The 24,887-nt window shown below is 44.8% G+C and overlaps 1 protein-coding gene across 10 annotated transcripts in view; it reads right to left on the bottom strand.

Annotated features, from left to right (window-relative positions):
- KLHL15 (kelch like family member 15) overlaps positions 1-24,887 on the bottom strand; it is a 90,051-nt gene that overhangs the window by 8,802 nt on the left and 56,362 nt on the right. For 9 of the 10 annotated variants that reach the window (XM_087871341.1, XM_034433171.3, XM_034433169.3 and 6 more), the window contains one exon: positions 9,582-10,293. In XM_087871341.1, the coding sequence (XP_087727467.1) occupies positions 9,582-10,286 (705 nt within the window). In that variant the 5' untranslated portion in view covers positions 10,287-10,293. Of the gene's footprint in view, positions 1-9,581; positions 10,294-12,766; positions 13,149-24,887 lie in introns of those variants that run through there. The other variant, XM_034433174.3, reaches the window with a different exon arrangement.

The raw sequence follows: 24,887 nt of genomic DNA, 5'->3' as shown, positions 1-24,887 counted from the left end.
CAGATGACCACCACCATAAGGAATCCAATGTAGCTATTTTGCTGCTCTTATTGCGTCATCAGATAATTGCCCGGCCGCCCTGTTTAGGGTGACCCGCTCCCTGCTCCACCAGGAAGCGCGGGAGGACCCTTTGGAGGGTAGAGCCGAGGATTTTGTTCAATATCTGTATGACAAAATCACTCAGATTCGGGAAGATCTGGACTCCGACTGGGTAGTCTCAGGGGGAGGGACTGGGGCAGGTCTTGAGAATGTTATCTGGGATGAGTTTGATCCTGTGACCCCTGAGGATGTGGACAGGATTCTGGGTAGACTGAACGTGACCACTTGTTTATTGGACTCGTGTCCCTCCATGTTAGTGCTGGCTTCTCGGGAGGTGACACGAGGCTGGTTCCAGGGAATTATAAATGCTTCGTTGGGTGAGGGTGTCTTTCCTGCCGCCTTGAAAGAGGCGGTGGTGAGGCCTCTCCTCAAGAAGCCTTCCCTGGACCCGGCAATGTTGGTAAATTATCGTCCGGTCTCCAACCTTCGTTTTGTGGCGAAGGTTGTTGAGAGTGTGGTTGCGCAACAGCTCCCCCAGCACCTGGATGAAACGACGTATCTGGATCCGTTCCAGTCGGGCTTCAGGCCCGGGTACAGCACGGAAACGGCATTGGTCACGTTGGTTGATGATCTCTGGAGGGCTCGGGACAGGGGGTGCTCCTCTGTCCTGGTCCTGTTAGATCTCTCAGCGGCTTTTGATACCCTCGACCACGGTATCATGCTGCACCGGTTGGAAGAGTTAGGGGTGGGAGGCACTGTGTTGCGGTGGTTCTCCTCCTTTCTCTCTGACCGGTCGCAGTCTGTGTTGACAGGGGGACAGAGGTCGACCCCGAGGCCCCTCATATGTGGGGTGCCGCAAGGGTCGGTCCTCTCGCCTCTCCTGTTCAACATTTATGTAAAGCCGCTGGGCGAGATCATCCGTGGTTTCGGGGTGGAGTACCATCAGTACGCTGATGACACCCAGCTGTACATCTCCACCCCGGATCACCCCAACGATGCCCTTGAAGTGATGTCCCGGTGCCTGGAGGCCGTACGGATCTGGATGGGGAGGAACAGGCTCAGGCTCAACCCATCCAAGACCAAGTGGCTGTGGTTTCCGACGTCCCGATATAGTCAGTTGACGCCATCACTGACTATTGGGGGCGAATCATTGGCCCCCACGGAGAGGGTGCGCAACTTGGGCATCCTCCTGGACTCACGGCTGTCTTTAGAAGAGCACTTGACGGCCGTGACCGGGAGGATTTTTTATCAGGTTCGCCTGATTCGCCAGTTGCGTCCCTTTCTGGATCGGGACTCGTTACGCATGGTCACTCATGCCCTCGTCACCTCCCGCCTGGACTATTGTAATGCTCTCTACATGGGCTCCCCTTGAGGAGCACCCAGAGGCTTCAACTGGCGCAGAGTGCGGCCGCGCGGGTGGTAATGGGAGCGACATGGCGCTTCCATGTAACCCCTGTCCTGCGCGAGCTGCACTGGCTCCTGGTGGTCTTCCGGGTGCGCTTCAAGGTTTTGGTTACCACCTTTAAAGCGCTCCATGGCTTAGGACCTGGTTATTTACGGGACTGCCTACTACCACCAATAGCCTCCCACCGGCCAGTACGCTCATAGAGAGGGACTCCTCCGGGTGCCATCAGCCAAACAGTGTCGACTGGCGGCCCCTAGGGGGAGAGCCTTCTCTGTGGGGGCACCTACCATCTGGAATGAGCTCCCCCCGGAGATACGGAGGATCCCGGAGCTGCGCTCCTTCCGCCGTGCTGTGAAGACCTTTTTATTCCATCAGGCGGGCTTGGCCTAATTTCTTCCCTTTTTAAATATGTAAATTTTAATCTGTTTTTAAATTATTGGGGTGTTTTAATCTGTCTGGACCAAAATGATTTAATTTGATTTTATCTGGTTTTTAAATTTTTTGTATTTATGTATTTTATTGTTGGCTGTTCACCGCCCTGAGTCCTTCGGGAGTAGGGCGGTATACAAATCAAATAAACCATAAACCATACGGGCGAGGGAAGGAAGGTCTTGGGAAAGGAAGCAAGGAACAAAAACCCGAGGGGGAAGAGAACTAAACTCCAAACGAAGACCCTCCCGAATGGTAGAACGAAGCCAAATATCAGAGGTAGTAGCATCCCAAGTATCGGAGAAAAAAGAAAGGCGGCCCCCAACTAGAGAATCTGGAGGCCGATTAACGAGATTTGCGGAAGGGGCGGCCTCTGCCACCTCGGAAGGACCTTCTGGGGGGGAATCTAGAATTGGATCTGACCTGAAAGTCTTGATTTTGCATTCCTCTGGAGGAAAAGTTGCGAGAGGAACGGTTGAAGGAGGAGCCACTTTCGGATGGACGAAAGGACTGGGCCCGATAATAAGATTGTTGACGAAATTTCGACCTCTGAAACACCACCGGAAAAACTTTCTTGTGATCCCTGGTCTCAACCAAAATAGGATCAAAGGAGGAACCAAACAGGTTGTTCCCTTCATGAGGAGAAGCTGCTAAGCGCCATTTGTTTCTGGCATCGGCTTGCCAGTGGCGGAGCCAGAAGAGCCTCCGGGATGTGACTGAGGACCCAATGGCTTTGGCTGCGAAATGGGCAGTGTTAAGGGTCGCATCGGCCAAAAATTCGGCTAATATTTTATTAATGTCTTGTTGAGAGCGTGTGTCGGAGGCTGGAAGACGATCCTGCAACTGTTTCAACCACAATGTAGAGGCCCTGTTGAAGAAAGATGCCGCCGAAGCGGCTCTTACCGCCCATGCTGAAGCTTGATGACCTTTGATCAGGGTACGCTCGGCTCGTTTGTCCTCAGGGCGCAAGGACTCATCAGGAGGGCCAGCAAGGTGAGTAGAAGATGACAAGGCTACGACCGGAGCGTCCACAATTGGTACCTGCAATAAGTCAGAAAAATCAGTTGCCATAGCATAAAACTTTTTGTCCTGAGAGTTGGGCAAGGGCCCAGAACCAGGAGATGCCCATTGCCTCTTCACCACATCTGAAAACAATTTTGGTGCTGGCAAGGTATCCACTCGAGCAGGCTGTTCTGCAAAGAGAGAAGCGGAGGGATCATCAGTAGAGGAAGAAGCTGCTGGAACAGAGGGAGCAGGCAACATTTTGGTGACAGATAGAGCCTTATATAGCAAGGAGCGAAAAAGGTGAGGTTTGAAAAGGCCTATGAAGGCCGGTTGGTCGGGTGCAAGACCTTCATCATCAGACGAATCTTGGTCCAAGGCAAGGTCCTCAGCTGATAGAGAGATCTGCCTGGCAGAAGTTGGAGATGAGGGTCTCTCCAGATGGGGTGAAGCCTCTCTCCTGCGTGATAAATTGCTGACTTGACTGGCGTAGTCAGACACCTCAGACTCAGCACGCTGGTGAAGACCCTCACCCTGACGGATGGCTGCTGTAATGATGGATGCCAGAGCAGGAGGAATAGTAGAAGGCAGAGAGTCAATAGCCGGAGGAGGAAGAGGGGGGGAGGAGGGGGGAGAGGAGAAGGAGGAGGAGGAGGCTGGTATTCCGATGAAGCAATGTCCCCCCGGTTCTGAGAATCAGAAATTGGGGAATGGCCCTCAGGAGGCAGCGTGGCGAATAAAATAGCTGCTTCATCAGTAGAAGGAGAAATCCCCGTGCCAAAATGATCTGGAGAAAGCAAAGCCCTATGGTTGGCCTGGGGTTGGGCTTGATTGTCAGAAACCCCAGGGGAAGTAACCTGAGGGGCAGCTGAGGTGGGAAGGGTCATGGAATGTTTTGCGGCTTGGAGCTGCGCTTTTTGAACGGCTCGTTCCAGAGCCTTGTGGCGGCGCTGCTCATCCTTCAGGGTTTGCGCCAATTTAGCTGGAGGGGCAGATGGCACTTTAGACCTTTTATGGCTTCGCTGATGGCCTGAGGTCCCTTCCCCCGGATCGCTGCTATGGCGCTTTCTATCTTTATGGGATACCGCCCCACGGCCAGCTCTTGAAGAACGGGCATCCACCATCTTGGAAGGAGCTCCCTTGGCGCCAAAATTAAAGAGAAAATGGCCCCTGTACTCACTGCGCTCCTCGTGCTAGGAATGACGGAGATCAATCACCCAGCAGCAGACAACTCACTGCGATCTAAGCCGCTGATCGCCGTCACGAGATGGGCTGCTAAGCAAAGGCTTGGGACTAGCGAAAACCGCCCGCCAAATCGAGAAGGAGGCGAGCGCGGTGCAGAACAGGGCTACGGAGCGAACTCGTGGGCCCTGCCTGAAAAAACTGCCGGCCAGCAGTTAGGAGCCGCGATCAGCCGTCAGCGGGACCGGAACGAGTCCTTCACGCTGGTAGCGCTCCGATCGTCCGCCAAACTGCTCCTTTAAAATGTTTTTTTGTTTGTTTGTTTTGAAGCTAAGATAAGAGAAGGCAATGCAGGAGACATGACTGTCCAAGTCGACCGAGTTGATAAACTGGAGAGCAGCAGGAAAGGGTGGGACTTAACGTCATTGCAGATCCGGTCCTGATTGGTCAATTGACGGAGTCTACCCAGCGCTGCCTGCCGTTCCCAACCAGGGAGGAGAAGTCATGATTTCTCCACATACATCTATATATACTAAAATTCTTATTCTCATAACTTTTAAATGGTGAAATGGTGCATCATTAGACAGTAATTTTTGAACCAAGGTACCTCAAACAGACTGATTTACAGAATATGTCCAAAATCAAGAAGCCATGACTCCAGTGGACTTGAAATTTGACAGATTTTATAAAATTATTTATGACATAAAAATTAATATAAAATATTTTATGACATAATACAAAATAAGTCATAAAACATTTTCTTTAAACAGATACATCTTTGAATATGTCCCTGAATTTTTAAGAGCTTTTCTAGTGAAGGCAGTACGTTAGAAGCTCAGTCACTGTTGAAGGCATTGAGGAATTTGGTAAGGAAATATCTCTGAAATAGTGACCCAGTGGGTCATAAATATTTGGCACCTTTTAAAATTAGTCACATATTATTCTAGTCATCAAAAGGAAGATTCACATATTCCAGAGCAAGATTTTCCAGCCCACACTGTCAGGTTGAGATAGTCAAAAAATTGAATTCTAGATAACATAGCAGTACATGAACTATCTCTTGAGGGTTTTTTTTCTCATTACACTATTGTTTTTTTTAATTTAAAAATTATAGAAGGGTTGTTATTTATGTAATCAGATTTATGGGTCAGGGGAATGTAGGTATCTTATCCAAGGACGTTACATTGCTTACAGGCTACACATGCTTCTGATGCATAAGTAAGCATAGAAGGTAAAAAAAGTAAAGGAGTCCCTGAAGATTTTACTTCGCTAGTCACTGCCGACTATAGGGAGTGGTGCTTATTTGTGCTTCAAGGCCTTTAAGCAAGTATTGTCCAAAGAAATTTCCGTGGTTATGTGGCCAGCATGACGTCAGGGAACACTGATTCCCACTGAAATGGGTACCTATTTATCTACCTGCATTCGAACTGCTACGCTGGCAGGAGCTGGGGTGAGGACAGGAGTTCACCCCATTGCTTGGCACTCAGGACTCGAACCCGGGGACTTCCGGTTTGGCATCGCTGTGTTACAATTGTAGGAGGCGGGGCTTCACGAACTTAGGCTGAACCCTCCTTGTTGGGGGATCTTTAAAGGGCAAAAGTCACCCTGTAGGGTTGACAAACGATCTTGCAGATCGCGGAGAGTCACAACTCTCCTGCTTTGATCCGAGGCTTACTCTCCTATCCAACATCGAAGAAGGAGAGGCGGCCATTATGGCCACCGTGAAGCTGGGACAACCGAAGAAAGAAATGTGCTGGAGTGGTGTTTGAACAGTGATCTGGAGCTGGGTGAGATGATTTTCTAGAGATTAAACTCCAAAGAAAAGAAACCCCGGAAAGATACTTGGAGAAAAATCATAGACTTGAAAGAAAGTGAATTTTAAGAAAGGATATAATTTTTAAAATGCAGATTGGATTTGAATATTTGTTGGCACACTTTGAAAAGGCATTTTAAAATGCTGGAAATATTGGACTGTATATTGGAAAAAGTGAAAGAAATTATTTGAAGGGAATGGTTTTCAGCTGTTATACTGGATACAATGCTGAAATCCTAGGTGAGGATGCCATCTACTGGTGAAAAAAAGAAAATATGCTATATTTTTACAAAACTGAGAAGTCCTTGGGATAAATCAGGAATACAGAGTGGAGATAAACAACATCTGGAAGACTGTGTTTTCTGCTGCATATTATTTGATAATTATTCTTCTCAAGACCAAGGAGGGAAAATTTCCGAGACCTTTGAAGATTGCTAAGTAGAATAGTTCACAAACACTTGGAACTATCACTGAAATCAAAGAGTTGGTTATGTGACTGATGAAGACAAGGGAAAATCTGGAAGGAGTAAATTGACTGGTGGAGGACTATAAAGAACTACAAATATTGGGCATTTTGAGAAATGATTTTGGGACTGAGTGAAAAGCTGTAACATTGGGTAGAAGTAGAATATCCACCAATATAAGATGTGTGCTACTTGGATTTAGATTAGAGGTAGGAACTATGAAGAGGGGAAACATTATTATGCATATTCTTATATAATGTTTTAAAATTATAGATACAGGAAATGATCAGAAAATGAAAGATGATTGTCTCAGCCCCTCTGGAGCCGCCAGTGCTTCACCAGGCGTGAAGGAACACACACACACACACATACGCACCCACGATAGAAGCTGCGGTTCAAAACCTGGTTTAATGAAAGCGACTGGCGAAGCACCAGTGGCTCCAGAGGGGCTGAGAGGAAGTCAGAGATGCCCAAGCTTCCCGCCTGGCTGGTTTTATAGTGCCTCATTAGCTCATTAACCTCATTATCTGTCCCCAGGCAATCTCTCTCAGCTGTTACACTTGAATCTGCCGCTTGTTTTTCCCTTCGTTTGCCATTGGTCGCAGCCCCTTGACGTCAGTCTCCTTTTCACTCTCAATCCCTCAGACGTATGTCCACACACCCCTTTTTTTGTGTCCCGCCCATCACCCATTATCAGTGTGTATGTTGTCCTAATGCAACACCCCCCTCCACCGTGATCCGTTGCTGGAGTTTATTCAGATGTTCTGGATCCTCCGACGGTATTCCCCCGCCCCCCCTTCGTGGTCTTCTATGCTGTTAAGGTGTGTGTGGTGTCGAGGGTTATTTGACACTCGACAGATTGTATTATACACATTTAAATAACATCACTAAGGTTACTATGACTATTAGCATTGAATAATAAAATATTGATTAATTAAATGACAAGGGATTATATATATATATATGGAGTAAATATTATGTTAACAACTTTGATTGTAATACATATATTGTTATGACAATGATGTGAGTATGCGAATATAATTTTAAAAATGTACAAGAATTGAAATATTAAAAGGGATAAGAGAGGAAAGATAGAAATAAGTAAAGTTACGCACAGTCACTCATGCCCTCGTCACCTCTCGTCTGGACTATTGTAATGCTCTCTACATGGGGCTCCCCTTGAGGTGCACCCGGAGGCTCCAACTGGCGCAGAGTGCGGCCGCGCGGGTGGTTATGGGAGCAACATGGAGCTCCCATGTAACACCTCTCCTGCGCGAGCTGCACTGGCTCCCGGTGGTCTTCCGGGTGCGCTTCAAGGTTCTGGTTACCACCTTTAAAGCACTCCATGGCTTAGGACCTGGTTATCTACGGGACCGCCTACTACCACTAACAGCCTCCCACCGACCAGTACGCTCCCACAGAGAAGGGCTCCTCCAGGTGCCGTCAGCCAAACAATGTCGGCTGTCGGCCCCTAGGGGGAGAGCCTTCTCTGTGGGGGCACCGACGATCTGGAATGAGCTCCCCCCAGAGATACGGAGGATTCCGGATCTGCGCACCTTCCGCCGCGAGTTGAAGACGCTTTTATTTCATCAAGCGGGCCTCGCCTAAATCTTCTCCCTTTTATGTGTAAATTTTAAATTTTTAATGTATTTTAAAATTATGGGTATTTTAAATTATGGGTATTAATTCAGCCAAATTTATTTAATTCATTTTATTCGATTTTAAATTTTGTATATCTATGTGTTTTATTTCATGGCTGTACACCGCCCTGAGTCCTTCGGGAGTAGGGCGGTATAGAAATTCAATAAATAAATAATAAATAAATAATAAATAAAATAGAACACCTATTAATATAAGATTTGTATTATTAAACAGGAAGAAACAGGAAGAAACTGGAATTGAGGGAAATAGCATAATATTACTATAAATACTTTTATGTAAGATGTCAAAATTAGTATAGAGATGAAAGGATTAGAAGTTGAAAGATGATTGTATTATGTACAATGTTATCATAATGGTGTGAGCATGATCAATGTACGATTATCAAAATTGTCAATTTTATTATTTGGTATCAAAACGAACGATACCTAGAAGCAACACTGTTCATGTATTTAATACTTATATATATATATTTAAAAATAAAAAAAATCTTATAATAATAAAAAAGGACTTGAACCTGGGCTGTTGACTTTTCAGCCAAGCCCAGCATCTTAACTGCTGAGCCTCTGTGCCGCCCAAGCACAGAAGACCCAATTATTTAATTACATAAAGAGGAAATTCTTATAGTTGGCCCAATTTAATTTTTTGTATTTAATTTGCTAAAGGAACATTACATATGATTTACAGACCTTACTTTCTCTGTTGCTTCACCCTTATTCATATTCTCTCTTTTAATATTTTCTGTCCTGACCTTTCCAATTTAAAGAGTCTTTCTAAAGTCAAACTGTGCTCAACTTCTTAAAGTCATATATTAATCAGTAAACCTGGTCAATAAACCAGTTCCTAATTGATTTATTTCTTACACTCCAACAACCATAGCCTCCAAAAATCTCTATCAATCTCAACATAGAGAACATCTACCATAATGCCCACTGCTCTGCCATTGAAGAAAAATAACTGGAAGAGGAACCACAATTTATATCCCAATCAGAGAACAGAAAAGAGAATTATAACTTAGTATCTCACATCTCTTTTTATAAAGTCAAAATAAAAACAGTACATTTTTTTTTTCATTACAGATCCTGCACTGAATCTGTTGGAACTAACAAAATAAAGCCAAGGAGGGAATATTATTTACCCTCTCTTGAGCTCCTGTACAAATGTGATGTATCAGATCAATAAATCAAGTTCAACATCTAAACATAAAATGCTGAGATTCTTTTTCTAGCACACTCTTATATTTTTAAATATATGTCTTCCACAACTGTGCAATGTCAATACACAAACCACAGATTTCACTGATTATCATAAACAGTCTTGTAGGCTTTTCACTACTGAATGGTTTTCACTTTAATTGATAATCAGAAAAACTGTAAACCTACCTGTTTTCTGGTTGTAAATTCTTTTAGCTTTAACTGGGAAACTTTGCTTTAAAATTAAAATGGCACTCATTTCAGACATGATTTCAAGGTTCCACTTTCTAAAACACTCTTATATTTCCCCTTCAACTAATTTTGGGGATTTTACCTATTAATAGGATGCTGCCCTAAACACATGAATACTATCTACTGCTTTCAAATGCACCAACCTTTTCAAAAACACTGGATGGTGTCATCAAACAAAATCTGATATTCTGAATGATGGTGTCAGTATGTCTCCAGCGTCTTCTATCATGCCGCAGCCAAGTCTGAACAGCCTCATAGAGTTCTATCTCTGGGAATCTGCTCAGATGATCATTATCCAAATAAGTCATAAGCTTTTCAAAACTGAGACAGGACAAAAAATCAGGTCTGGCCATGAGAGGCACAAAATTTTCTAACAAAAAGGAATCCAGTTTTTCTCTTACTCCTTCAATGTTTACACCAAAATCATCTAAAAGTCTCATAATTTCTGCACAGTTTTCCAAACATATTTTTGCTAAAAGAAAGGAGCAGCAGAACTTCACCACTTCAATAAGTTGAACATACATGGCAGCCTGCAGGATCTCATGAACAGTGCTCATGCTCAGTTCAATAGTTCCATAGTACATGAACTGGAGAACATGGCTGAAGCCTGTTGCTGTCAGTCCTTTTAAGTAGATTTTGTCCTGATCTCGTTCCCTCATATCAGCAGTAAACATAATCCTGAAGTAATCACTTTGGGTGGCAAGAAGTGCTTTATGAGCTTGAAATTGGTGATCCTCAATGACAAGAGTGACATCAAGCAGTAATCCCTCCTCATACAGTGTTCTGAACCCAGCTGAGACGCTGGTGTCATGGATGGAGGAACTAAACCCTTCCACGTCCCCTGCCATGAATCACCTGGAAAAATGTAAACAAAGAAAACTTTAGAATTTCATGAAATTCCTGAAGGTTGGAAACCTTAATATTTAATTCATTGCCTCATTTTTTAATCTTGAATAATATAATTGGCATCTTATACAACAACAGTCAGTATAGAAAATCTTGCTTTAGTAAAAGTAATCATAACAATCAGTTAAAGATTTGTTTAAATATTAACTTTTAAAGTCTTTATCCCCAACTTTCATACTATGCATATTAATTATAATTCTGCTTCATGGAACTAGGTTTAAACTACAAAGTATTAAATTTGAACAAAGATCAGCCTTATTTGCAAATGAAGGGATGATAGAGCAAGGATGCTACATTTAGTTTAAAAAAAATCAAAACAACTTTGAGTCATTCTTGACTAATGGTGATTGGTTAGATGTGTCCAAGCAGTTTTCTTGGCAAGATTTTTAAAGCTTTTTAAAATTTATGTCACACAATACATTTATACCAATTTAAGATCATCCTAAACTTGTGTAAAGTTGAACAGCATCAAAAAGAAAAAAGAAGATAAAAACTATTAACATAGCACAAAAACCAACAATCAAGCCTTATAAAATACTGAGATCACATAAAGTCCATGTAAAGAACTAGACAAATGCATCATCTCTACTGCAATTAATAATATGCTCATTTTAGGGAAGATTCAGCAATGTGAAATAAGTAATTGTGCTTCATAATCCCAATCTTTTAAACACAGTTTGGAAATGGGATAAATTACAGCTAAACTTACTAACATTCCCTTTAGTATTTCCAAACATAAAGAATTTGCTTGTAATTTATATTCTCAGCCATTCTAGGTAAATCAAATAGGACAGGGGTCTGCAACCTTAAACGCTCGAGGAGTCATTTGGACCAGTTTCCCACAGAAAACACCGGGAGCCACAAAACCTGGGTGGGCCTGGCTAACTCAATGTCATTCCGGCCCAATGACATGAAACCACCCCCCCAACCACACCTATCTAGGTTTTGTGGCTCCCAGTGTTTTCTTTTCTGTGTGTACGTATCTCTTTCTGTGTCTCTCTCTGTCTCTCTCTCATGTGTGTGTGTGTTCCCTCTTGAACCATTTCCAAAAACCGGTAAGGATTGGGTTTTGTTTTATTTTGTTTTGTTTTGCTGATGTTCTTTCTTCTTCTTTGGATATTTTTACCATATGATTTAAATCAAGAGACATTTCAGGTTCCCAGATAAATGAAGCTTTCTCATCCCCCTGCTGTGGCTCCCTGTCAGCTGAACCCACCACTGACTAGCCCTGCCCCTCACCCTCCCCTCCCAGTCACTCCTCGCCTGGCCTGAGAAGCTAAGGGCGACAGTAAGGGATGGAGACTTGCTCCATATTCCAGAGTGGGAGTGAAGCACCCCTGTACTTGCCTCACTCTTGCTGGCACTTCTTCCGGCCCTTGTTGGTGCTACGTGCACCTCGGTGGCTAGGGGAGATGCGTGACTTGCTCTCCGCCCTGAGACACTATCCCATCGTTATGGGCTCCAGGAGGAGGAGGGGACGCAATCTCCCCCATTGTGAAACACACTAAATTTAACTGTCTGTGCAAGGCGCTACGAAAGCAGCAGGCAGACCATGGAGGCGGTGAGAGCAGCGGCATTGGCCAATATCTCGGGGCAGAGAGCAAGTCATGCATCTTCCCGAGTGATCGAGGTGTGCTCAGCACTAACAAGGGCCAGAAGAAGCACCAGCGGGATGAGGCAAGTACAGAGGTGCTTTGCTCCTGCTCTGGAATATGGAGCGAGTCTCCATCCCCTGCCATCGCCCTTACCTTCTCAGGCCAGGCAAGGAGTGACTGGGAGGGGAGGGCAAGAGGTGGGGCCAGTCAGTGGCGGGTTCAGCTGAGAGGGAGCCAGAGCAGAGGGATGAAATAGCTGCATGTGGCTCTGGTGCCGACACCCGAGATAGGAAATACAACAAGATGAACTAATCCTACTTTATTCTAAGGTTACATTAACAGAATCTTGCAAATCTGAAAGTACAAATCTCCCTCTGTCTCTTTTTACCACGTGATTAGGGTGGTAAACTGGGTGGATCCTTTCTAAGTTTCTTTCTCTGCCCATTATGCAGTTGGGGCTCTTCCCTTCCTTTCCTAAGGTCATACCCACATACCATTACAATATAAATATCAGAAAAGTCCAAATGATAAATTTCCTAATATAACATTTATAGATAAGCAGCATACAGAATCACAATGCAAGTTTAAAGATCTTTTAAATCAGTTATATTTTAATTCTTCATCTCCTCTGTACCTTCAAACAGATTAGTACAATAATATTCTGGGGCATCACTCCAAAGACTTTATTTCAAAGTACACTTTACAGAGAAGACTTCTAAGATCCCAAGGACATTTCCTAAATGTCTGTCATAATAAACATAAATATTTGACTTCCGGTGGTGCTGTCGGGGCAGCGCAGAAGGAAAAGTATGAGCTCCATCCTTTACCTCTGATTTTTCCGCATTGGGGACCCTTCGAAGGCGCATGGAACTTGTAGAGCTGTGCAAAGCAGAGGGGAATCCCAGAATTTGGCATGGTAGTGGGCAATCGCCCGCTGAAGCAAGGGAAGCCCTCTTTAATCCGGCGAGATGTTCCATCATTCTATCAGATATGGTGGACCCGAGGCCGTGACAACCCACAAGAGGATCAGAAGCAAGTATTGTCAGCAGACTGTGACTATTTCCCCTGATGAGAAATTCTCCTTTGTGTGGTGATTGGATTTGTCAAAGTAAGTTAATTTAAAAACTATTTGGGCAAACAGAAGAGGCTCTGATTGAAACGTAGCGGCGACTGAGAGAGACGAGCTGTGATTCATCAAAAAAAAGGAAACTGCAGAGGGAGGAAAATGAAAAGGAAAGTGGGATTTGAATAAGATTGTAAGCGTGAAAACGAATGTAGGAGAGGGAGCGGAGGACAACGGTGAAAATAAATGGGAAGATTTGGAGTATTGGGGAAAGTGACATCAGAAAGAACAAATTGATGATTTTCAACGAGAAAAAGTGGAATGAAGAGGAAAGGAAGTGACTAGGCTAAATTGGATCTACCGGCAGAAGTAAGAAAGCCAAGGAAAAACAGTAAGAGAGTGACTGGAAAAAAGAAGGAGAACGGCAGGATAAGGAGATTTGAACATAATATAACACGATATAATATTAAGTGATTAAATAGAAAAGAGAACAGTGGTGTTGCGGAAACGAGATTGAGATCAGTCAAGAAATTGGAACATCTGGGGGAAGAGGAAAAAAACAAAAACTGAATGTTATAACAGAGGCTTTGTCTTGTGTGGAATATTGACAAATTATAGACAGTGATTAAGGATTTGGAAATAGAAATTCCCCCTTTTCTTCCTTTAAATAATTTTGTTGGTTCTTGTTTTGATATTTGATATTGTTCCGGTCATATTTAAAAATGTATAGATTAAGTGTTATTAGTATTATTAATAAATATTGATTATTTAGATTATGGTGAAGAAATCAGATTCAATAGAGAAATAGTTATAAACTTTTATAAATTCTTGTAAACTAAATATTTAAGAGTAGAAATACCTATTATATTAATTATATCCATATAATATAACTCAATTTACTGTAAGTAATTAACTAAGCAATTAATTTGTAACTGGATTGTAATTATATTGTACTGTATCTTTATGTTGAGTTATTGATATATAATTGTAAATCTCTGATTAAGTAATTAAGGATAATACAATAGAAATAGAAACTAGAGGGTAAAATATATTTAGATTATAAATAATAGATAAGCAAACTCAGTGACAACAATGGATGGTAATTTGGGCAAAAATTTACAATATTCTGGGAGAACAAAGTAGAATCTTAAAAGAAATGACTACTATTACTACCACAATCCTAAGAGCAGGGGAAAAGGCAGCATCAAATCCGACGGTGGCGATGGCCTCCCCAACAAACCAGAAAACAATAGATATGATGCTCCCAGCAGAAAAACCTAATACTAACTTATCGGTTCAAATGATGCAATCTACACTGGTTACAATACAGGACACCATGATGAAACTGCAAGAAACAATGGTTAAAAATCATGGTGACCTGAAACTGGATATACAAACATTAGATACCAAAATGGATTCAATCCAACAGGCAATACAAAAAAATGAATAAAGAATTAAATCAGTCGAAATCAAAACAGAACAAACTAAAAAAAAATTATAACAGGTAGACCAAAAACTAATGCTGGCAAATAAGGATTTGGAAAATTCCCTGATAGATCTTGAAATGGACCGAGCCGCTTTCTATTTGAGGTTTCAGAATGTAGTTGAAACAAAAGAAGAGAATTTAGGGGAGATAATGGCGGAACTGATTGCTGAAGCTCTGCAAAGAGGCAAACAAGAGATTAGGAACAAACTTGATGAAATATATCGAGTTCAAACTAACTATGCAAGATGTCACCACTTCCCAAGAGAGGTACATGTTAGATTTGCACGCAAAAAGGTTCGGGAGGATGTATATAAAACTACAAAAGAAGAACCAATACTCTATAAAGGGACAGAAATCATAACACTAAAACAGATTCCTAGATGGATACGAGAACAAAAGAGGGATTATAGGTTCCTGGCATCACTACTGAATACAAAAAAATTCTATTAAGGTGGATCATCCCAGAAGGAATGATAATAACTTGGCAGGAGGAAAAAAATTAAAATTGACAACTTGGACAAAGCCCAAGAATTATTCGATCAATTGACAGGGGTGGAGTAAAGCTCAAGCAGCAGAGAGCAATTGGAAATAGTTAGTACAGAAGAACAAACACAAGGATCTGGAAGTGAGGAAATGGAAGAAAGAACTAGGGTGACAATGGAAAACCAAGATGAAGGAAAGGAAACTAGGATCAGACCAAAAAGAACTATTAGGGCAACCAGAAATCAGAGACCGGCAGACAAATAAGAAAATAGAGAAAAGAACCCAACTACTATCAATAAACATAAATGGACTGAATGATCAGACAAAAAGGAAAAAGATACTTTCAAAATTAATGAAACAGAATGTAGATATAATATGTCTTCAAGAGGTACATATTAGAAAACAAGACAAGAAATATCTGGAATACAATAAATTAGGGAACTTGTTTGCAGCATTGTCAGAAAAAAGGAAGAGAGGGATAGTGATATATGTCAGAAAAGAAATAATAGCTAAAGTAATGAGGATCCCAAAGGAAGAGTACTTATGATTGAAGTGATAAGAAGAGAAATTAGGATGTTATTAATTAATATTTACGCTCCCAACAAAAAACAGGAAGAATTTTATAGGAAATTGCATATGATTATTGAGGTGGACTATTCAAATATATGTATAGTGGGTGATTATAATGGAATAATAGATATAAGAAATGATTATATTTGTAATAAAAAAAAACAAAAAAAGAGGAATGCTTTTTTTACTGCCAAAAACTTTTTTTAATATGGCTGAATCTAAATGATATATGGTGTTTATTAAACCCCAAAGGAAAAAAAAATACTTTCTATTCCAATTATTTGGTTTATTATTATTGGTAAATATAATTAATTGATTTGTAAGAAATTGGATTGCATGGAAATAATTGGAATAGATGACAATGGGAAGGGGTATAATATAGAAGGGAAAAATTGAATTTGATTAAGATTAGAGATGAGGATGAAGGGTAATATTGGTTTTTTTTAAAAAATAGATGAGGAATAAATATGGCAAAAAGGAAATATAGAAATGTAAATTTAATTGAAATGACTAAACACTGTTTAAATTTGTGAACCGGCCAAGTACTCTGTTCAAAGAAAATACATTGTATGTTTGTATATGTGTTTCTAATTATTGCTATTTATTCATATTTGTTCTCTTTTATTCTTTAAAGTTTAACAATTCATTCTTTATCTTAATATCTTCATATTTGTTTGGGGTTGGTTTTCTTCCCTTTCATCTTTTTTATTGTACAGCAATCTTTCTCCTCAAACCTACCAGCTCTCTTTTTTCTTTCCTTCTTACTTTCTCTTCCCCCCTCTTCTTCTCCTCCCTACTTCCTCTTCCTTTCTCCTTCTCCTCCTCTCTTCCTCCTACTCTTACCCTCACTCCTACTCTAATTTCCCTTCCCTTCCTTTATCCCTATCTATTGCTGTATCCTTTTATGCATATGGACTACTCAGAGGGCTGAAAAGGTTATTTTTGACTGGTCCTCGCACTTTTGACCAGTCCTCGAATTTAAAATGTGACTGTCCTCACATTTTATGTTTTTTGCCCTATCTTATCACCATGGTGAAGAGAAGCAGTTGACATGGTTGTTAAGAATGCTGCACGGGCATAAATGTGAGGATAGTCATAAGTGTAAGGACCAGTCAAAAGTGCGAGGACCTGTCAGAAATGACTTTTTTCAGCCCTCTGAGTAATCCCTATATACATAGCCATGGCCACCCGGTCACATGACCAGCTAGCCACACCCACCCAGTCACATGACCTCCAAGCCATGCCCACAAAATAAGCCACACCCACAGAACCGGTAGTAAAAAATCTTAGAACCCACCCCTGGTTGGGGGTCACCACAACATGAGGAACTGTATTAAAGGGTTGCGGCATTGGGAAGGTTGAGAACCACTGTCCTACAGTATTTAACAGAATTCTACAGAAATAGAAGGGATTCTATTCTACAATATTCTACAGAAATAGAAGGGAACCCAACAGAACTTGTATAATTGGAATAATTATTTGACTTGGACAATGGAAATAAGAGAAATAACTATAATGTTGCATAAAGGATAAAAAGTAGAGGATATAAAAATTGAAATGAACGAGTGGACAAGAAAATGAAGATGGAGAAATAAGACACAGAAGTGGAAAATAAAGAAGATAAAGACATTGTGATTAAATGTGAATAAATAATTGAACATGTGAATAGTAATAATAATAAAGCAGCTCCTGATGGAGACTGGTCGCCTTTTAATTTGGCTCAGGCAATCTTTCCAGGCGAAACCCGTGATAAAAATGGCTGCCGGCTGGTAAATTGCAGAGCGCGAAGCTCCTGAGGCGTTTTCTTAGTCCAACGGCTCTCTAACAGCTCGCTGCCCAGCTGAAGGCAACTCAAATCGGCAATCGCCTTGATCGTAGTGCAGGCGGGCAAAACGGGAGCGCGAAGCTCCACAAGTGGTCCACGCGGCGGGCAGCGTCCTTGCCAGATGATAATTAAGCCACCCGACCAGCCGCCCAAGAAGCGCGAAGCTTCAAACCGCAAGCCGATCGCTGGGAGCGTGAAGTTCCACTGAGCGCTAAAGCACCCCCTCCCCTGGTGAACGAACCAAGTCCGCTCCGGAATGCCTGCAAGCTCAACGGAGAATCTAGCAAGGGATCAGAGGGGGGGAAAGAATCCCTTCACAGGCAAGCTAGCCTGCAGGAAAAAGGACAAAGTCCAAAAGGACGAAGTCCCCAATCACTCACAGATCGTTGTCAAATTCAGTTCAGGAAATAAAGGGAAGTCAATAGTAATCAACAATAGGAGAGAAATCCGAGACGTCTGTCCAGTCTGAAAGACTGAGAGAAAAAGATGGAGATCCCTAGCAACAAGGGAGAAGCTTAATTTTGTAACAGTCTCAGTCCTTCAAGCTGAACAGACGAGAACCACCCACTTCTGGCTGCTGTCCCCGCCGATAATGGAGAATAACAGTGAATGATAAGAGAATAAAAGGTTGGAAAATATTAAGGAAAAAAAAAATCCAGGGCCCGGATTTATAAAATGACTATACTGAGATTAATAAATATGAGAAGAAATATATTACAGATATTTAGAAATGAAATAGGGATTGAAGCTAAAATATAGGTAAATTAGACTATATTAAAAGAAAATATAGCAATGGACATAATGAACCAATTTATTAAGATGTTAGAAGATACTATTTGAGATAATTGATGGTTATAATAATTGGGATATTGTTTAAATATCTATAACAATTGTTATAATTTGAATACTTTTAATAATATATTTATAAAAGTTAAAGATGATTAACAGTGGGAATAAAGATGATTACACTGGGATTAACTGGAACAAAGATGATTACACTAGGATTAGCAGTGAGAAAAATAAAGATGATCACACTGGGATTAACAGTGGAACAAAGATGATTACACTGGGATTAACAGTGAGAAAAATAAAGATGATTACACTGGGATTAACAATGGAACGGACGTTGATTTACCTGAACGTCCCTTTTCGGAGTGCTGCGACCACTGTCCATAGCTGGGATGTTCCCTCAGTTCTTGACACTAACTGAGTGAAAGCTGATTAAACTCTCCCTGTTAAGGCACGCCTCTAATCCCATCATGCTCCAGTCTATCACGAAAGCACAGCGAGGCACAACAGCGAAGTCCAATGGCAAGTCAACAGGAGAAAGGAAAAACAACTCCCCAGTATGGAATGAGGCAGACAGTCTGAAAGAAACAACAGCACCAGAACACAAACAGGGGAGGGAATGGACAGTGGTCGCAGCACTCCGAAAAGGGACGTTCAGGTAAGTCAACGTCCATTTTCTAGAGTGCTGCTCCCACTGTCCATAGCTGGGACATACCCAAGCTCGTATGATTAGGGCGGGAGACTGGCTGCCTCCGAAACCCCTGTCACAAACAACTCTCTGCAGGACTCGCCGACCAAAGGATGCGTCCGACAAAGCGTAAGAGTCAATCCTATAATGGCGTATGAACTGCGGGTGGAGTGCGGTAGGATACGGTCCAGAAGTGGTTTCGCTGCCAACTCATACGCCAAGGAAATACACGCTTTGAGCCACCTGCCAACGGTGGCCGCAGATATCTTCTGGCCCATGGAGGCCGGGTGGAAAGAGACCAACAGGGCCTCCGTCCTACGAAAGGTGGCAGTCCTGCGAAGGTATGTACGAAGTGCACATTTCACATCAAGTTTATGCCAGCGTCGTTCAGTAGAGTTCCGTGGGGACGGGCAGAAGTCTGGCAAGGTGAGTTCTTGTGCCCGGTGAAATAGGGAGTTCACTTTTGGAACGAACGTAGGATCAAGTCTCAGAACCACCACGCTATCCCGAAAAATGCAAAGGTCCTCCCTAGTCAACAGAGCCGAAAGCTCTGACACCCTTCGAGCAGAGGTGATAGCTAGAAGAAACACCACCTTAAGAGACAAATGCTTCAAGGAAGTCGAAGCCAGAGGTTCAAAGGGTGGGGATGTCAGAGCCTGTAAAACAAGGGGCAGGTCCCAGGTCGGGTATCTGTGCACCGGAGGTGGACACAAGTTCGTAGCGCCATGAAGGAGGCCTTTGATCAGTGGATGGTGAGAAAGGGACTCATAGGGAGGACATTTCAAGACCGTGGACAAAGCCGCTGTCTGGCGGCGCAACGTTGCTGGACCTAGGCCCTTTTTAAGTCCCGTCTGCAGAAATTCCAGAACCTCTTTCACGTTGGCAGAGGTGGGATCCACAAGTCTCGAAGCCCTCCAGGTGCAGAAGGCCCTCCAGGAGGCCTCATAAATACAGCACGTGGAAGGCCGCCTGGCCGCCTGTATAGTCTCAACAATATCGTCTGGCAGATGTGCCTTCTTCAGGATGATGCGTTCAAATGCCAAACGGCCAAGTGGAGCCACTGGGGCTCCGGATGACAAACGGCCCCTTGGCGAAGGGATAGTTGATGAGGAGGGATCACCCAAGGTGGTACTACGGAGAGGGCAAAGAGGTCTGCATACCAGGCCCTGCGAGGCCAGTTGGGAGCCACCAGGATTAAATCCGCCTTCTCTAGCAGCAGTTTCCTCACAACCCGGGACAGCGGAGGGATGGGAGGGAACGCGTAGATAAGGCCCTTTGGCCATGGACAAGTGAGAGCGTCGCTGTCCTCGGCTGACGGGTCCGGATACCGGGACACGAAGTGAGGCAGATGAGAGTTCTTCCGAGAGGCGAACAAATCTATTACCGGTGTCCCGAACCGGTGACAAATCTCGTGAAACAGACGAGGGTGGAGTTGCCACTCTGACGGGTCGATCTGCTCCCGGCTGAGCCAGTCGGCCCATACGTTGTCCACCCCGATATGTGATCCGCCTTCATCGATAACAGGTGACGCTCCGCCCAGTTGAAGAGATGTTCCGCCTCGAACATTAGCGTCCTGGACCTTGTGCCCCCTTCCTTGCTTATGTGCGCTTTGGCCGTTGTATTGTCCGTAAGGACCAGAACATGACGGCCCTCCACTGAAGTTTGGAAGCACAGGAGGGCCAGCCGAACCGCTCGCAACTCTAGTAGATTTATGCTGAGAGACATTCTGTCGCTGACCACAGACCTTGAGTCACAAGGTTGCCGAGGTGCGCTCCCCAACCCTTGAGGCTGGCGTCTGATGTTAAGGTAAGTCTCTCCGGCTCCAGGAATTCGCAGCCCTTGAGCATCGCCGGCGACATCCATCAAGCCAGGGACAGACGGACTTGAGGAGGTAAGTACACCTGGCAGCTCGAGGAGGAACGGCCTGACCGCTGAAAGGGAAGGAGGAACCACTGTAAAACACGGGAGTGTCTGCGTGCCCACGGAACGATGTTTTAGCAGGACACCATTTTCCCGAGCAAGAAGAATCAGAGGCACCTTCTCCAGGACTCGGATGTGCAGAATCAGGTCGTTGATGTTCTGAGCTCTGTCTGGAGAGAGGAAAACCTTCCCCCTGACACAATCTATTAAAGCTCCTAGATGAATGAGCCACGTAGTTGGGACCAGGTGGCTCTTCTCGAGGTTTATCGAGAACCCGTGGCGTTCGAAAGTATCGAGAACCCGTGGCGTTCGAAAGTATCCAGAACGAGGCTCCTGTCGCGTGATGCCTGATCAGGGGACGATGAGAGGATCAGGACATCGTCGAGGTAGCACCGGGTATTGACCGAGTACAGCTGCAACCACCGCCACCAGCTTCGTGAAGGTGCGCGGTGCGGAGGACAGGCCGAATGGCATCGCCCGATACTGGAAGTGCTGTCCGTCGTATTGGAATCTCAGAAATTGTCTGTGATTGGAGTGCACCGGGACATGTAAGTAGGCCTCCCGGAGATCCACCGATTGAAGCAAGTCCCCTTGCCGCACCCCCAGCAGGATCGACCGAAGAGAGTGCATTTTGAACCTGCAGTACAGGACCGACAGGTTCAATAGTTTTAAGTTCAGGATACCTCTCCAGCCCCCCGAACTTTTGGGCACCAGGAAGAAGGTCGAATAAAAACCTGACCCCCGTTGGGCCGAGGGAACAGGTTCTATTGCCTTGATGTGAAGGAGATGGTCAATTTCCTGCAACATTAACTGGTGACGATCCAATGAGACTGGAACTGGGCAGGGGACGTAGCAACTCGGTGGGGGTCCCACAAACTCGATAGAGAGACCAGAAGAAATGGTGCGCAGCACCCAAGAGTCCTTGGTTGAACGGGTCCATTGATGATGAAATAGGTGCAGCCACCCACCGATGGAACTCGTCAGGGGTGAGTCATTTGCCTCTGCGGGATTGCCGGTAGGTGGAGCCACGGAAGGGGCGCTTAGATTGCTGGTGAAACCTGCCACGTTCACGAAAGGAATTCCTTCCTTGGGGGCGGTCGGACCCAGAGAAATAGGGTCTGCGGGAGAAGGAGCCGCCGGTGCCGGGAAAGGAACGAAAAGGCTGACGCTGGCTATATGGTGTGTACCGCCTCTCGGTACGGCGGTAGGAAGTCGGGAGGACCTTCCGCTTGTCTCGATCCTCTATCAAGAGCGGTTCCAATGCCGGCCCAAACAAGTTAGGCGCCTTATAAGAGGCAGACGCCAGTCTCCACTTAGCCTTAAGGTCTGTTTTCCAGTGTCGAAGCCAGAATAAACGCCTGGAGGAGACCGTGGACGCTAGGGCACGGGAGGCAAACTTCACCGAATTCAAGGAAGCATCCGCCGAGTACTCAGTGGCAGCCACAATCTTATTTATGTCCTGATGTAATCTAGTCTCTTCCAGAGGTAACCGTTGAAGTTGTTTTAGCCAAATGAGCGAGGCTCTATTAAAGAAAGAAGTCGCGGTCGCTGTCTTGATCGCCCAGGCGACCGCCTGGTGAGACCTGCGAAAAGCCAATTCCGCCCTGCGATCCTCCTACCTCAGTCCATCCAGGGAGTCAGTGGAAATCACGGAATTGGATGCCAAGGAAGCCACCGGGGGATCTACAGTTGGAAGGGCTAAAAGATCTTCGAGATCCGGTGCGGCGCAATACAGCTTCCTGTCCAAGGTGCTGGGGGATGTTAAGGATCCAGGTTGACCCCAAGGAGACTGCAAGACGTCCAGGAACAGGCGAGGGCACGGAATGACATCTTTGGTTTGGCCAAATGGAATAGGGCATTGTGGGGCCCCGTGGAAGTCGAGGCGCCTGACAAATCCAGACCTGGAGAGTCCAAATTGGTTGTCATTCGGGCCTTGTGCAGCAGGGATTTAAACATGGACAGACGAAACAACCCTGTAAAGGCTGGGGAGTCCGGGGTTAATCCCTCATCATCCGAAAATTCGATGTCCTCGGGACATTCTTCACCTTGATCAGTCAGCCCGGGAAGCAGAGGATGGCTGTCTCGTGACCTGGGGTAACGCTGCCTGGTGTTGCTGCTGGGCAGGCTGCACAGTCGGAGTAGGCAGTAGAGGCTGAGATGCCTGATGGAGACCGGCTGCCAAGAACGAAGAAAAGGCTGATGAAAAGAAGGGTTGGAAATCCATTGGAACCGGAGGAATGGCCCCATCAGGACCGCGAAGGCCAGCCGCCGTTGGTGTGAATGTGGCCTCAGGTAGAGTACGAGCCAGTCCTTGCGAAGAAGCCAGTCCAATTCCTGACACATCCAGCAAGGACTGGGACACCCCTTTTGACAGTCGTACTTGTTGTGTCTTTCGGGCCTTCTCATGTATGTCCCGTTCAGGAGAAGATGCCGGGGACCCGGAAGACGAAGAAATGCCTGCCACAGATGCAGAGGCGGCAAGGTCAGGTGCGCAGGAGTCAAGGCCCACTTCTGCAACAGCCGCCCGGAGGGCCTTGTCCCACTGTCTCTCAAAGGCGTTATACCGGCGCTGGGCATCTCTATCCATCCCTTTAGTCGCTTTTGACTTATGGGACCTGCGGCTTGAAGACTCAGACCGCGTCTTTGAAGACTTTTTAGCCCGTTTAGAAGGTCTGTGTTCTGGGCTCTGTTCTGGCTCAATATCAGAGGAGAGCGCGGTATCCACCATGCCACTAAAGAGATGGGCAATGGAGGCAATAGATAAAAGTCTTTTTTTTTTTTTTGAATAGGTATAGACAGTGATCACTGCAAGACAAATTCTATTCCACTAAGCCCAGGAATAGCAGGGCTGTCAGGGAAGCCGTCAGAATCCAGATGTGGAGGAAAGTCCTTTATCGTCTGTAAACTCCTCCCCCGGGACTGAGGTAAAATGGCGGGCGAACGTAAGTCCACCAAGCCCTTAGGTGTTACGGGGCTACCAGGAAGTCCTCACAATTCAATCCAGTAATGAATTATAGTAGCAGCAAGCACCGCCCCTGAGGAAAATGGCGGGCGCTAGGAAGGGACACCGCAAGATGGCGAGTGCTCCCGAGACCTTCCAAAATGGCGCCCGTCGTCGTTGTCAGACCAGAGGGCCAAGAGACAGTCCCGTCTCCTCGAGCAAGCCAGGCGAAACGCTGCCGGGGCGATCTTCCGAAGGCGAAATGATAAGTGGAGAGCGCACCTCAGTCGTGACGCTTCTCCGAAGTCAGCCTCAAAAACGGCGCCGTTTGAAAGTGGCGGCAATCCTGCGCGCCAATTTTTTTTTTTTTTTTTTAATTTGATTTATATGCCGCCCTTCTCCGGAGACTCAGGGCGGCTTACAATGCGTTAAGCAATAGCCTTCATTCTTTTGTATGTTTTTTATACAAAGTCAGCTTATTGCCCCCACAAACTGGGTCCTCATTTCACCTACCTTAGAAAGGATGGAAGGCTGAGTCAACCTTGAGCCTTGGAGAGATTCGAACCAGCAGAAATTGCAGGCAGCTGTGTTAATTACAGGGTGCACTAAACCCCTGTACTATCAAGGCTCTCTCTCTCAATTGCTGTCCCTCGCACAGCCGGCCGAGCAGTTGAAGCGTGGGGAGCGCACTTTTGAAGTGACACAACCCCGAAGCCGCCGACAACAATAAGGGAGCAGTGGCCCCGAAGAGTCGGAATCCGGCGGCTGCAATTCCGTGGGGCGTGGGCGGCCCGGGGCCCAGACACACCGCAAGCCAACAGCAGCACAATCAGAGAAGGGGATATATATCCACATGCAAGAAAAAAAGGCTAATCAAAATTAACAAAAATTCTAAACGCAATAAAGCACAGGGAGAGAGAAAGAGATAGAAAATTGAAGGAAATTCCAAACTAGTTACCACAGCTCTTAATTCATGTCAGCTCTTGTCAGTAACTGAGTGATAGACTGGAGCATGATGGGATTAGAGGCGTGCCTTAACAGGGAGAGTTTAATCAGCTCACACTCAGTTAGTGTCAAGAACTGGGGGAACATCCCAGCTATGGACAGTGGGAGCAGCACTCTGGAAAATAAAGATGATTACACTGGGATTAACAGTGAGAAAAATAAAGATGATTACACTGCG

This window comes from Pantherophis guttatus, chromosome 5 (genome assembly GCF_059756535.1).
Source record: "Pantherophis guttatus breed Tessera chromosome 5, ASM5975653v1, whole genome shotgun sequence".
NCBI lineage: Eukaryota > Metazoa > Chordata > Lepidosauria > Squamata > Colubridae > Pantherophis > Pantherophis guttatus.
Note: the sequence above shows the minus strand (reverse complement) of the source record. Positions and strands in the feature narration are given on the sequence as shown.